The following is a 15,467-nucleotide window of genomic DNA, read 5'->3' as shown; positions in this document are numbered from 1 at the left end:
AAAGCATTTGATAAGCTGCCACATAAAAGGTTACTGCACAAGATAAAAGTTCACGGGGTTGGGGGTAATATATTAGCATGGATAGAGGATTGGTTAACTAACAGAAAACAGAGAGTCGGGATAAACGGGTCATTTTCCGGTTGGCAAACAGTAACTAGTGGGGTGCCGCAGGGATCAGTGCTGGGTTCCCAACTATTTACAATCTATATCAATGACTTGGATGAAGGGACCGAGTGTAATGTAACCAAGTTTGCTGATGACACAAAGATGGGTGGGAAAGCAAATTGTGAGGAGGACACAAAAAATCTGCAAAAGGATTTCGACAAAGTGAGTGGGCAAAAATTTGGCAGATGGAGTATAATGTGGGAAAATGTGAGGTTATCCACTTTGGCAGAAAAAATAGAAAAGCAGATTACAATTTAAATGGAGAAAAATTGCAAAGTGCTGCAGTACAGAGGGACCTGGGGGTCCTTGTGCATGAAACACAAAAAGTTAGTATGCAGGTACAACAAGTAATCAGGAAGGCAAATGGAATGTTGGCCTTTATTGCAAGGGGGATAGAGTATAAAAGCAGAGAAGTCCTGCTACAACTGTACAGGGTATTGGTGAGGCCACACCCTGGAGTACTGCATGCAGTTTTGGTCTCCGTATTTAAGAAAGGATAGACTTGCATTAGAGGCTGTTCAGAGAAGGTTCACGAGGTTGATTTCAGAGATGAGGGGGTTGACTTATGAAGATAGGTTGAGTAGGTTGTGTCTATACTCATTGGAGTTCAGAAGAATGAGAGGTGATCTTATCGAAACATATAAGATAATGAGACGGCTGAACAAGATGGATGCAGAGAGTATATTTACACTCATGGGGGAAACTAGAATTAGGGGGCATAGTCTCAGGATAAGGGGCCCCCAATTTAAAACTAAGATGAGGAGGAATTTCTTCTCTCAGAGGATTTTAAATCTGTGAATTTCACTGCCCTGGAGAGCTGTGGAGGCTGGGTCTTTGAATTATATTTAAGGCGGAGATAGACAGATTTTTGAACGAGAAGGGAATAAAGGATTATGGGGAGCGGGCAGGGAAGTGGAACTGAGTCCATGATCAGATCAGCCATAATCTTATTAAATGGCGGAGCAGGCTCGAGGGGCCGTATGGCCTACTCCTGCTCCTATTTCTTGTGTTCTTGCAAATCCTCATGCTCGCCCCACCTTTTTCTCTCTGGCAAGAGGTAATGAAATGCAGTTATCTCTCTTGGCATGGAGAGCCTCAGCGACCTTCTTTATGCAGCAGTGCTCTGCAAACAGCGAGATGCTGTTAATATCTCCAACACCAGCCTGGAAGGAGCCAGATGCATAACAGTTCCTGGCCATAGTCACCTTCACAGCCATCGGCAATGCAGTGCTCGCTGTGCTCTGAGGTTGGTGTTGTGGCTGCAGCAGTTGGCAGATTTCGGTGACAACCTCTTTAGTGTAGTGCAGGCATCTCAAACCTTGGTGATCACTGAAGATCAGATAGGAGAATTGCGTCCTGAAAACACTGGGTGGGTATGTCCTCCTGCTGAGAGCTGTCACCCCTCCACACACCCACCCCCCACCACCCCACCCCCCTCCCCACCCTCCCTCTTCTAGCAGCTTGTCCTGCTCTGCATGACCTCTGCTCATTCTCCCAGATATGCTTAATGTCAAGAGGAAGGCCTACCGGGCCAAACATGTCTGGAAGTAACTATTTTGTGCCCAAGCCTTTAAGTTACCAAAAAAGTACTTCACCAGCCAGACCATTCCCTGTAGACAATTGAAATTTTAACAAGTATGGAAATATACCCAAAATGCATAGAATTGCAGCAACAGCCAGAATAAATAATAAATAGTAAGTAGTTGATGATCCCTTTAAATAGCACTAGTGGGCTATCATGCTGCTTAACATGTGTTCAGTTGTGTGGGGTTAAGAGAGGGCGGAGGCTGGAGCGTGGAGCTCCAAAATGGCAGCGCTGATGTCAGCGTTTAACTCTGAGTGACGTCATGATCTGCCTGCACTGCATACTAACCCCTTTACCAATAGGGTATCCAGCGCACTTCGCATCAGAAGTATGTGCTCACCGCAGACACCATTTTAGAACCTTAAGAAGCCCAGTAGCGCCCCAAAAAACAGGCACTACCAAGCCCAATTTTTCCCCCCATATGGTGTCTGGTTTGATCCTTAATCTGCACTGAAATAGCTTAGCCAATTGAATATTGAACTTCAGAACCAAACCAATAAAATACAAGGTAGAGAAGTTGTAATCAAACTGTACAGCACTCTAGTCAGACCACACTTTGAGTATTATGTCTGTTCTGGTCACAGAGAAACAAGGGAAATATTTACGCCCTTGACATAGTGCAAAAAAGAGCCACGAGGATGATTCTTTGTGTTTGCCCTGAGTTATAAAGAAGAAGTGGTGATTTTTGGCCAGGAATGGATACATCTGACAGCTGCTCTTATACAGATATAGTTTTGAAAAGGGTCATCCTGAATTTTCTTTAAATGAAACTTTGGGAGTAGGACAAGGAGGCACATTTTTAAACTAGTTGAATGAACTTTAGAACTGAGACAAAAAGTTATTTTTCAAGCAAAGAGTGAACAACATTCACAATGGACTTTCAAACAGAGTGATTGAGGCAAAAGCCTTAGAACCATTTAAGATACAAGTAGATATAGCCATGGGGGGGACGTAGGGTTGTCCTCATCTGTAAGTATCTTGTGATCTCAGCTAGCACAGCAATTGAGGGACTACAGTTGACCTCAATGTCACTGGACTAGCAATGGGTAAGAAAAAAATCAGCCAGGATTCCCACTTCTGATTGTAGCTCTTGCTGGAACTTATACGTGTAGATGAGAACATGATATAGCTTGGCTGTGCAGTAGTACACAGCAACTACTGTAGAGATCCTACCTTTATGTTCCTGTTGTTAAGGAGTTAATATTGCAACTCAATACGGTAGCTAAAATCCAAAAAATCCATTTGTTTGCCTAAAAATTGTGGTATTCAGGCAATTATCCTTAGGATTATATACTTAATCCACACATTCAAATGACAATTACATCTAGTTTGCAGCTGAATATCTAGTTACTCTAATAATCCCCAAGGGAGTGCTGTGTCTGCTTCATTTTCACAAAACTGCCTCATTTATCTGATAAATTGTGTATTTCCATCTTGCCTTCTGTTGCCTAGGCCCTAAGCTCTGGAATTCCCTGCCTAAACCTCTCCACCTCTCTACCTCTCTTTCCTCCTTCAAGCCGCTCCTTAAAACCTACTTCTTTGACCAAGCTTTTGGTCACCTGCCCTAATTTTTCCTTATGTGGCTCGGTGTCAAATATTTTGTCTTATAATACTGCTGTGAAGCGCCTTAGGACGTTTCACTATGTTAAAGGCGCCAAATAAATCCAAGTTATTGTTGTTGTAAACATCAACAGTAAAGAATTACAGTGGCATCCTTTATATTAAATAATGTTTCACTTGACTCCTGCATTCTGAAAAAAAAGTTGAAATTACTACACATTTAGTCACATAATGCCATATAAATTCAACTCATACCTACCTCTCTGTTAACTTCATTGTCAGGATGATAGCCGTGATTTTAATCTAAAGTTATGAGGAGAGATTTAAGATACTGGGAGAGGATTTACTGGAATTAAAAAAAAATTATGATGGTTTTGAAAAGTTTCCAAAGAAATCGTCTTGCTCCTCGGTGGAAAGTCAGTAATGAAAAGTCAACATTTTAAAATTGTCATTAAAAGACAGAGGAGAAAGCGCGGGAGAAATGTCTTTATGCATGGATTTGTTGGATCATAGAATGCTTTGTCACAGGGAATAGTTATGTCTGAGAGCATGGAATTGTTTAAGGAAAAAGTGGATAAAGATTTGACGCAAAGGATGACGCAGGACTATGGGGAGAGAACAGGGCAGTTGGATTAGTTTTGGATTACTCTGGCAAAGAACTGACATAGATGTCTTGGGCTGAATGGCCTCCTCGTGTGCTGTATGTTTCTTTGCCGGATGCTGGGATGTCGCCTGATGGGCCAAAGAGGATTGCATTTATTTTGGAAAAGAATCTCCATAAATGGGCAAATAAACTCAATCTATTTGCAAACTATCATCCATTAAAATACATTATCAGGCTGGGATCTTATCGGGCAGTTAATCTTGTTCAGCACACTGCTCCAGAGAGTGGATCGGTCATGATTTGCCAAGAACTTCAATAAGTGCCCAATTAATATTTTGAAGATAGCTGCTTCATCAGATTTGCAACTGAGTTACTGTGACCTCTGAAAGGCCATCTCATTTATGTAAAAGCGGTTTTCTGACCAGTTGTTCTGCAAGAAACTACCACAGATTTCCTGACTGCTTTGCTATCCCACAGCCAAGTTTCAGCCTCACAGTGTCTCTCCTAATAAAGCAAAACCTACCTAGCAATAGCTTGGGAAAGTTTGATGTTTCAATGTTGTGGTAATAAATGATTGATGTTACCGTAGCCAGGAAGCCCATGCCAGCCGGCATATAGAGATGCAAGTGACGTGAGTCAGTAAACCTAGATCATAGAGACAAAAAGAAAGACCAAAAGTGAACATTTCAATACAATACTTTCAAAAGAATCAGCGTATTTAATTACTTTAAACATAAGAATAAGAATTAGGAACAGGAGTAGGCCATCTAGCCCCTTGAGCCTGCTCCGCCTTAACACTTATTACATCGGTGTATACATATATTTTGCCAGAAATTTCCTCTGGGATTCTCCCAACCGGCTGGTGTAACTTCAACAGAAGATCAGCAGAAACTGCGGATAGCCAGGATTTCTGTGCAGTTCCAGTGGCCGATTGAGAGAACCTCTGAGGAGGTTCCCAGCGATGTAATTTTTATTGTGCATTTGGAAAAGGAATTCTGCATTGAGATGAACAATGATCACAATCACATTGTAGCTAAAAGCGGGAAATTCTTTGCTTATTTTATAGCACAATATTTTATCAAGGGCAACAATAACGTAATTTGAATACCATACTATTTACTTCTGAGATCATAGTTTGAATCCTGTACAAACTGGGGAAAAAAATCACCCTTTCTCTCTGATGACTGAGTCCTAATTAAATGAAGCTGATGAAAACTCAACTGAGATTCTAATGGACCTGAGTTTATAGCATAAAATAATCAAAGCAGTCTCACTCTCAGAGGTCAAAGGATGGCTGCAGTGCAAAATGCAGATATGGATGCTCTTGTGAAGCAGGAATTGTTAATGCAGTATCAATGAAGCATTATTATGCACCTAACGTTTTGCTATACAGAAATACAGAAATGTCTTCTCTGAACTCCTTCCTCACTCTAGGTAATGTAACATTTAGCTGAGATTTATTAATCCTCAGAAGAATTAACATATCAAGTACCTCTGCCATGCGGATTTCAAAATCCTCCAGGATGTTGGGTGTACTATAGAAAATGGATAGTTAATTAGTATCATAAGAATGTTAGAAATAGGAACAGGAGGAGACCATACATAGAAACATAGAAATCTACAGTGCAGAAGTGTCCGTGCCGGCCGACAAAGAGCCGCACGGCCCTCGGTCAGCAGCCCTGAAGGTTACATATAAACCTATGAACAATGAACAATGGCGGAAAGGTAAAGAGCACCCAGCCCAACCAGTCCACCCCACACAACTGCGACACCCCTTACACTGAAACATTCTACCCTCCACCCCAACCGGAACCATGTGATCTCCGGGGAGAGGCAAAAACCAGATAAAAACCCAGGCCCAGGGGAAAAAAATCTGGGACAATTCCTCTCCGATCCATCCAGGCGAACGAAACTAGTCCAGGAGATCACCCTGGCCGTATTCGATTCCCTGCAGTACTTACCATCGTATCTGAACCAAACAACAAGAGGTTATCCAGTCTAATCCCACTTATCAGATCTAGATCCGTAGTTCTGTTGGTTACGGCACTGTAAGTGCCCATTCAAGCACCTTTTAAATGTGGTGTGGATTTCTGCATCCACCTTCCAGGCAGTGCGTTCCAGACCCCCACAACCCTCTGCGTGAAGAAGCCTCCCCTCAAATCCCTTCTGAACCTTCCACCAACCACCTTAAAACTATGCCCCCTTGTAATTGAGCCCTCCACCAAGGGAAATAGGCTCTTGCTTTCCACTGTATCCAGGCCCCTCAACTTTTGGACACTTCAATGAGGTTTCCTCTCAGTCTTCTCTGTTCCAATGAGAACAAACCCAACCGATCCAATCTGTCCTCATAGCTAAGATTCTCCATTCCAGGCAGCCTCCTAGTAAATCTCCTCTGCACCCTCTCACGTCCTTTCTATAATACGGCGACCAGAACTGCATGCAATACTCCGGCTGTGGCCTAATCACAGTATTATACAATTTAAGCATAACCTCCCTGCTCTTGTATTCTATGCCTCAGCCAATAAAGGCAAGCATTCCGTATGCCTTCTTAACCACCTTATCCACCTGGCCTGCTGTTTTCAGGGATCTGTGGACAAGCACTCCAAGGTCCCTTTGTTCATCTACGCTTTTAAGTGACCTGCCGCTTAATGTGCATACCCTTTCTTTATTAGCCCTCCCAAAGTGCTTTACCTCACACTTCTCTGAATTAAATTCCATTTGCCACTGCTCTGCCCACCTGACCAGTGGATTGATACCCTTCTGCAGTCCATGACTTCCCTCTTCATTATCAACCACACAGCCAATTTTAGTGTCATCTGCAAACTTCTTAATCATACTCCCTATATTCAAATCTAGATCATTGATGTAAACCACAAAAAGGGACCCAGTACTGAGCCCTGCGGAACCCTTCTGGAAACATCCTTCCAGTCACAAAAATATCCATCAACCATTACCCTTTGCTTCCTACCTCTAAGCCAATTTTGGATCCAACTTGCCACATACGAACATAAGAAATATATCCACTTTGCGCTGGATACCATGGACTTTAACCTTCATAACCAGTCTACCATGTGGGACTTTATCAAAAGCTTTTCTAAAGTCCATATATACTACATCGTACACACTACCCTCATCGACCCTCCTGGTTACCTTCTCAAAAAATTCAATCAGGTTAGTTAAACACGATCTTCCCTCGACAAATCCATGCTGACTGTCCCTAATTAATCCTTGCCTTTTCAAATGTAGATTTATCCTGTTTTTCAGGATTTTTTTCAATAATTTTCCCACCGCTGAAGTTAGGCTGACAGGCCTGTAATTACTCAGCCTATCCCTTTCTCCCTCTTAAACAAGGGTACCACATTAGAAGTCTTCCAGTCCTCCAGCACCATGCCCAAATCCAAAGAGGACTGGAAGATGATGGTCAAGGCCTTTGCTATTTCCTTTCTTACTTTGCTCAACAGCCTGGGATGCATTTCATCTGGGCCTGGGGACTTATCTACTTTCAAAGCTGCTAAACCCCTTAATACCTCCTCTCTCACTATTTTTATTTCATCCAGAATTTCACACTCCTCCTCGATAGCAGAATCTGCATTGTCCCTTTCCTTTGTGAAAACAGATGCAAAGTATTAGTTAAGAACCATACCAACATCTTCCGCCTCCACACAAAGGTTACCCTCATGGTCTCTAATAGGCCCTAACCGTTCTTTAGTTATCCTCTTGTTCTTAATATATTTATAGAACATCTTTGGGTTTTCCTTAATTTTACTAGCCAATAATTTTTCATGCTCTCTCTTAGCATTTCTAATATCCTTTTTAATTTTACCTCTTAACTTTCTATATTCCTCCAAAGATTCTACAGTATTTAGACATCGATATATGACATAAGCTTCCCTTTTTATCTTTATCCTCCCATGTAAGTCCCTAGACATCCAGGGGGCTCTAGAATTGTTATTCCCACCCTTTTTCTTTAGGGACACATGTTTGGCCTGAGCCCTCCAGATCTCCTCCTTGAATGCCTCCCACTGTTCCGACATTGATTTACCTACAAGTAACTGTTTCCAGTCCACTGTGGCCAAATCACTTCTCAGCTTGGCAAAGTTAGCTTTTCCCCAATTCGGAATTTTTATTCCAGGCCTATTCTTGTCCTTATCCATAACTAGCTTGAATCTGACTGAATTATGGTCACTAGCACCCAATTGCTCTCCCACCTGCCCAGCTTCATTCCCCAAAACTAAATCCAGAACCGCCCCCTCTCGTGTTGGGCTTGTTACACACTGACTAAAAAAGTTCTCTTGAATGCATTTTAAGCATTCCGTACCCTCTATACCTTTCACACTATATTTGTCCCAATCAATATTAGAATTGTTAAAATACCCTACTATTACTGCCCTATGGTTTTTGGACCACAGCAATTTGCCTACATATTTGCTCCTCTATCTCCCTCCCACTGTTTGGGGGTCTATAATATGACCCCTTGAGCCTGTTCCACCATTCAATAAGATCATGGCTGATTTACCTCAACTCCACTTTCCCTCTCTATCCCCATATCTCTTGATTTCCTTAGTGTGCAAAAATATACTCAACGACTGAACCTCCACAGCCCTCTATTGTGGAAAATTTGAAAGATTCACAATGCTCTAAGTGAAGAAATGTCTCCTCATCTCAGTCCTAAATGGCCGACCCCTTATCCTGAGACTGTGACCCCTGGTTCTAGACTCTCCAGCCAGGGGAAGCAGCCTTTCCGCATCTACCCTCTCAAGCCCTCTAAGAATTTTACACATTTCAATGAGATCAACTCTCATTTTTCTAAACTCCAGTGAATATAGGCCCATTCTACTCTATCACTCCTCAGAGGACAACCTTCTCATACCAGAAATCAATCTAGTGAAACTTAATTGCACCCCATTTAATTCAAGTATATCCTTCTTTAGGTAAGGAGACCAAAGCTGTGCACAATATTCCTGGTGCTGTCTCATCAGAGCCCTATATAATTACAGCAAGACTTCCTTACTCATATGCTCCAATCTCCTTGCAACAAAGGCTTGATGTACCTGTGCATTAATTTTCTGTAAATCATGTACAAAGAAACCCAAATCTCTCAGCATACCAACAATTACTAGTCTCTCAATTATTTTTTCCAAAATTCTGCTTTTCTATTTGTACTAAAGTAAATAATTTCATATTTCCCCACATCATACTCCATCTGCCACCTTCTTCCCCACTCACTTAACCTGTCTATATCTCTTTGTGTCCTCCTCACAGCTTACTTTCCCACCTTGCTTTTTATTCCCAGCAAACTTGGATACATTACACTTGATCCCTTCATCTAAGTCATTGATATAGATTGTGAATAGCTGAGGCCCAATCACTGAACCTTGCGGCACCTCACTGCTAGCCAACCTGAAAATGACCTGTTTATTCCTACTTTGCTAACCAATCCTCAATCCAAGCTAATATAGTACCCCCAATCCCATTAGCCCTAATCTTGTGTAACAACTTCTTGTCTGGCACCTTATCGAATGCCTTTTGAAAATCCAAATATTCTACATCCACTGGTTCCCCCATATTTACCCTCAAAAAACTCGAATAGATTTGTCAAACATGATTTCCCTTTCATGAAAGTATGTTCACTCTGCTGATTCATCTTAACCAGTGAATACTTCCATTTAATGTTTCAACTAATTTATCTTTTTTTAAGATCAGTCATTTTTATAATTTTATAGTTCTCACTTTATCCTTAATCATTATTTCACCATTATGATACCAAAAGAACTTGTTAGTATTGTGCCTAACATCTTCAGCTATGTTGATTTTTATGTTCTTCTTTGCAACTCAAATATCCCTTTTAATCTATTTCAACTAGTCTTATCCTCTTCCCAGATTTCTTCCCTGTACTCTTTGTATAATATTATTTTTATTCATACTTTGATCTTTTCATCCCTTTTGGAGAATTCCTATATAACACACTTATTTTTCTTGGATCTATACTTATGTTTTATACTCAGCATTATAGTTTTAAAAGTGTACTAAACTGAGTTATCTTTCAGCAATTTTGCTTCTGCTGATTAACTGACAATCAAAATGTATTACGTTATGATTACTAGTCATAGAATCATAGATATGGCACGGAAGGATGCCACTTGGCCCACCGTGTATGTGGCAGCTCTTTGAAAGACCTATCCAATTAGTTCACTCCCCATCTCTTTCCCCGCACCACTGCTTCTATTCTATTTTCTATTTTATGAATGCCACCCAAATGACTTATAAAAATCAAAACCTAAAAATGTCTGATGGTAATATTAGTGGATGAGTAGATTATGTGACATTTGTGTGATATTCATTGGTCCTCTATTTCAATGATTTAATAATTTTGATAATCTATTTAAATGCCTTCTATAAAATAGTGACAAGCGTGTTCGCCCACTAATATTGTCAACCGCAGTTTCTAAACTCAGACCTAAGTGTCACCTAAGTTCAGTGGTAGCACTCTTATCACTCCAGTGCGCCAGTGCAGCCTTCGGCCGCCTGAGGAAAAGAGTGTTTGAAGACCAGGTCCTCAAAACATTCACCAAGCTCATGGTCTATATGGCTGTAGTAATACCTGCCCTCCTGTATGGGTCCGAGACATGGACCATGTATAGTAGACACCTCAAGTCGCTGGAGAAATATTACCAATGATGTCTCCGCAAGATCCTACAAATCCCCTGGGAGGACAGGCGGACCGACATCAGCGTCCTCACCCAGGCCAACATCCCCAGCATTGAAGCACTGACCACAGTGCTCCGCTGGGCAGGCCACGTTGTTCACATGCCAGACATGAAACTCCCAAAGCAAGTGCTCTACTCGGAGCTCCTTCATAGTAAACAAGCCAAAGGTGGGCAGCAGAAACGTTACAAGGACACCCTCAAAGCCTCCCTGATAAAGTACGACATCCCCACTGACATCTGGGAGTCCCTGGCCCAAGACCGCCCTAAGTGGAGGAAGTGCATCCGGGAGGGCGCTGAGCACCTCGAGTCACAATGCCGCGAACATGCAGAAATCAAGTGCAGACAGCGGAAAGAGCATGTGGCAAACCAGTCCCACCCACCCTTACCCTCAACGACTATCTGTCCTATCTGTGACAGAGTCTGTGGCTCTCGTATTGGACTGTTCAGCCACCAAAAAATTCACTTCAGAAGTGGAAGCAAGTCTTCCTCGATTCCGAGGAGCAGCCGATGATGATGATCTTATCATAAGGTTGCAGGTTAAATTTCTACTCCCGATATGAGAAAATAATATAGATTCATATCTCAGAGTAGTACTGAGGGAATGCGGCAGTATTGGAGTTACTGTCTTTCAGATGAGATATTAAATTGAGGCCCCATCTGCCAAATGAGGTGGATGTACTTTTTTGAAGAAGCACATGGAGTTCTCCCAGTGTGTTGGACAATGTTCAGCTCTCAACCAACACCATCAAAACAAATTCAGTGGTCATTAAACAAAAAGAAAATGTGCTGGAAACACTCAGCACGTCAGCCAGCAACCATGAATAATACAGATGAGTTAACTATCTGCTAATTTTTCAGACATAGGCCTTTCATTAGAACTGTCATTTATCCCATTACTGTTTGTGTGCTGTGCACAAATTAGCTGTCATGTTTGCCTATAAAAACAGTAACTACTCTTCAAAAAGTAATTAATTGGTTGTGAAGAACTTTGAGACATCCTGAGGACTTAAAAGGTGCTATATATAAGTAAGCCTTTCTTTTTACATGCGAGTTACCATCAGTGGCTCCTTAGTACATTGGGATATATTGTGTAATTCTACTTTCTCAGTGCAGAGTTTTGTGTGAGTGGAATATCTAAAAAGAATTTAGCTGCAGAGGTTAGCAAGCCCAATTTATGGCCATAAAATTTCCCATCTATTGGACAGAAGATTATGCAGATTATAAATATCATCCACACTGACCTCGATGTCTAAACTCCTGATATATGCATCTGCCATGTAGATTTCTATGGCAGGGATAACAAATCATAGAATTTACCCCATTGTGTCAAAAAGCATTCTTGTGCCAAATCCATTGGTTGCCTCACTTCCATCATTCCCAGTTTATATTTGGGTTGCTTGAAGCCACCCATTTCAACAACATTATTGTCTTTACATATCCTTCTAATTGCACCAGAAAAAAGTTGGAAAATCCTTGCTTTGCTGAGGGCATCTGCATTAGATCCTTATTGTTAATTCTGTCCTCTGCTTGTCCGTTAACTCAAGCCAGACTCTTTTTGTGTTTTTTCCTGACATCAATTTGTCTCCATGCATTTGCAAATTCTCCAACACGTATTAAAATATACCTCCTCATGTGATTTTCTATCTTTCTAGATACCTCTGTCGAGTGAATTATTTCCCATCTTCTGCCGTGACTCTGTAATTTTTTATAATATCTTAATTTACTGCTGGTCCAGATAACTCTAACTCAAACTTCTTAATCTGACTGTTTCCAAATAATCAGTTGCTTAACCTCTCTTCTTAATATCAGTTCTTTTAATATCAACTGGTTTTTAATATTATTACTGTTTCTGTTGCATTCATCCACTCCCAAACTGGCACTCTGGTACTAACCAGAACTTCAAACATCTGAGCAGTACTCTGCTCAGAATGCCCATTTAGGACTGAGTGAACGCAATTTTTTTTTAAAAGTGATATTAAGAACAACTGACTTAACAACTGTTATGAAAAGGAGAGACTTAGCAGATAATTTAATGTGCCAATGAACATGAAGTAACAATGCCTGGCATTACAGATCGTGCAGCGCTTAGACTCACTGCTGATTCTAGTGACCATTTACACCTTTGGCCAAAGCTACCAGTAGAACTAAATTTTACTGTATTTCTGTAACATTATATGTGCTTTATTCTAACTGCTGCTGTATCTCTTTATTTCTGTCGCATAACATAACAACTAGCAATATTTCCATGGTAAATATTTGCAGACTATTTCTGGATGTTAAGTATAAAGTGAACAATCACAATATAATACAAAAAATAACAGTGAGTTGCAAACTAAAACGCAAAATCAGTGCTCAGGGTACACAAAACAACATTTCTAGTTTCATTCTTACAGTTTGAAATCATATTAAACCTTTAACTGCATAACAATTTTGTAAAACACTCCAATGCAATTATTACTCTCCACAGGTCAAGCATTTATGGTTGAAATTGTGTGACCAATAAAACCAATTAATAATGGCCTAGTTGCACTGCCAGTTTTCAGCAATGTAATGTGGTTTACTTCCTGGTATAACTAGGGAGTAAAATCATTGATCAGATACTGCATTTAATTCTGGCAAGGTGTGAGGCTACATATAACAATGTGTAACTACATCTGCTCAAAAACAACTTCCTAACATTAATTTTAAAACTTTCCAATGATAGCAAAGTGCTGACAATACTCTTTGCTTTTTTAGTAGCGTTGCAATGTAACCCTGAATTGAATGTATACATACAGAAAACTCCACTTTCCCTGACCTGAAAGCAATGAAGTGCCAGCAGTAAAATAGTTCGGCACTATCAGTTTGCTCTGTTCTAAAGCAGTCTAAAATAGTGTCCAGACTAGACCAAGATAACATACTTCAAAACCTGAGTAATCACTAAATGTGAATCACGGCCTTTTTCCTCTGTACTTGCTTAAATCAGAATGTTTTAATATTGTCAAACCATCCAATTATATATTTGGAAACCTAACCCCATTGGAAGTATTGAGATTTGTTGCTAATATCTTCTAGAGACCCTAGAGACAATTTAAATGTTCTTGGCTACATCAAACCTTTTATCTAGCCATGTTAGGTCAATATTTAAACGAGTCTTTCAGTGTCTTCCTCGAACCTTTTAGGGCGAGCAATGTGGTGGAATGGAACATCTTTCCACCTGTTGCACCAAATCTCTGCATTAACCAGTTGCTGGTCAAGTACAATATGGGTTAAATGCAGGGTAAAGCTTCTTGAGTGCTGTGCCTGAACCATGAGCAGAGAGAGCACCCCCTGATGTACCAGTATGGGATGTTCATTTCTCACGGTGGCCTTCCCATGACCGAAGCACCAAATTAGGGCCAAATTATGCGACGTTTTAAACTGTGAACTCAGATACACTGGGGCATTGATTTAGTTGGCCCCAGATTAATTCACCTTGGACTTACTCTCCAGCACAAAGATTTTTTTTTATCCTATCTGTTTTTGTTTGACTTAAATAAAGGTCCCACTGTGGAAGGCTAGCACTTTAATCCACTCTGACGCAAATGGAAGGGTATTCAGGATCATGGAGGCATTTTACTTGCTATTTCATCTATAATTTAAAGGAAAACGTTAGCTATTATACCTGAGTCTATTTTAGTCAGTAGAGAGTACATCGTCTTAATCAAGCCAACGTGTATCACAGCAGGTTCTTTTACTGAAATGGTGGCGCAGACTTCCCGACACAACTTCTGGCCGGAGTTAATACGTTTCTCTCTCTCTCCTGACAGTGAAGTGAACAGTTGGAAGAGGACAACTGGAGCAGGCCCTGAGACGGAAAGCGCGCTCGGCTCCATCAGTAAAAATAGCCCGAGACGATGTGGAAAACACATGCGGCCACTTACCCATCTGACACGATCCCCTCTGCTATTTCACACACCAGGACAAACAAGAGTATGAAAGTGAGGATCCATCGCAAATTATGCCCCGGAAAATGCAACCACGTGCTATGATGAATGTGGACTTTGGAACTCTGACTTCCCCAACCTTAAAATCCAAAACAAGGCGGAGATTTTATTTCCATTTTCACAATTACCACGCTGCGAAGATATATATACATATAACTTTAACCGAAATGACTGGGAGCCACTCAGTCATAGCTTACCGATGAACAATATGGGAAAGGTGATGAAGAGCAGCAACACATGTGGGACAACATTCAAAGCGTCCACAAAGCAGCCGTTGTTGAGCACTCCGTTGTCCACATTGTAGGCAGCCGTGTCGTTGTCATTGCCACAAAAAGACAAGGACATGGTCGAACTGGGGCTCTGGTCGAAGCGAAGAGAGGCAAAGGACAAGCTTTAGCACATTTTCAGAGAACCATTAGGTAAACGATCCGGGGGTAAATAAAAGAAAGCACGAGAATCTCAAGCAGCATGTACTGTCAATGAGCTGTCAGCGTTCCCGACTAGTGAGTGTTGAGAACCATTTCTCTCATTACATCAGTACCTCTCGCTGGTAAACCGAGAACAGGATCCAACTTCAATGACTGCAGCAGCGGCTCACTTCTGCAACCCTAAGCAAATCTACCAGCCGCTCAGAGCTGGTCACAAGCACATCGATAAAACAGAGCCGTGCTGCCTATAAAGATATTTAACCAGAATAGATGATGTCTGAGGCAGTTTAGTAATTAATATTGGAAGCTAAAACTGAAAATATTTATGCAGTGTGATTATGAATAAACTTCCATACACTTAAACAATTAATTGTTTAAAATAGTTTCTTTTAATCACGAATTGTGCTGTGCAGTTACTAAATAATGTGAATATTTGAGTACAATAACAATCTC

At 41.0% G+C, this 15,467-nt stretch overlaps 1 protein-coding gene across 7 annotated transcripts in view; it reads right to left on the bottom strand.

The window, feature by feature from the left end:
- The window catches only part of abcc8 (ATP-binding cassette, sub-family C (CFTR/MRP), member 8), a 349,595-nt gene that overhangs the window by 320,225 nt on the left and 13,903 nt on the right, over window positions 1-15,467 (bottom strand). For all 7 annotated transcript variants that reach the window (XM_070899879.1, XM_070899873.1, XM_070899876.1 and 4 more), the window contains exons 2-4: window positions 14,784-14,946; window positions 14,524-14,665; window positions 4,438-4,559 (exon numbers count right to left, since the gene is read on the bottom strand). In XM_070899879.1, the coding sequence (XP_070755980.1) occupies window positions 4,438-4,559; window positions 14,524-14,665; window positions 14,784-14,946 (427 nt within the window). The remainder of the gene's footprint in view (window positions 1-4,437; window positions 4,560-14,523; window positions 14,666-14,783; window positions 14,947-15,467) is intronic.

This window comes from Pristiophorus japonicus, chromosome 14 (assembly GCF_044704955.1).
Source record: "Pristiophorus japonicus isolate sPriJap1 chromosome 14, sPriJap1.hap1, whole genome shotgun sequence".
Lineage (NCBI taxonomy): Eukaryota > Metazoa > Chordata > Chondrichthyes > Pristiophoridae > Pristiophorus > Pristiophorus japonicus.
This window is presented reverse-complemented; position numbering and strand designations above follow the sequence as displayed.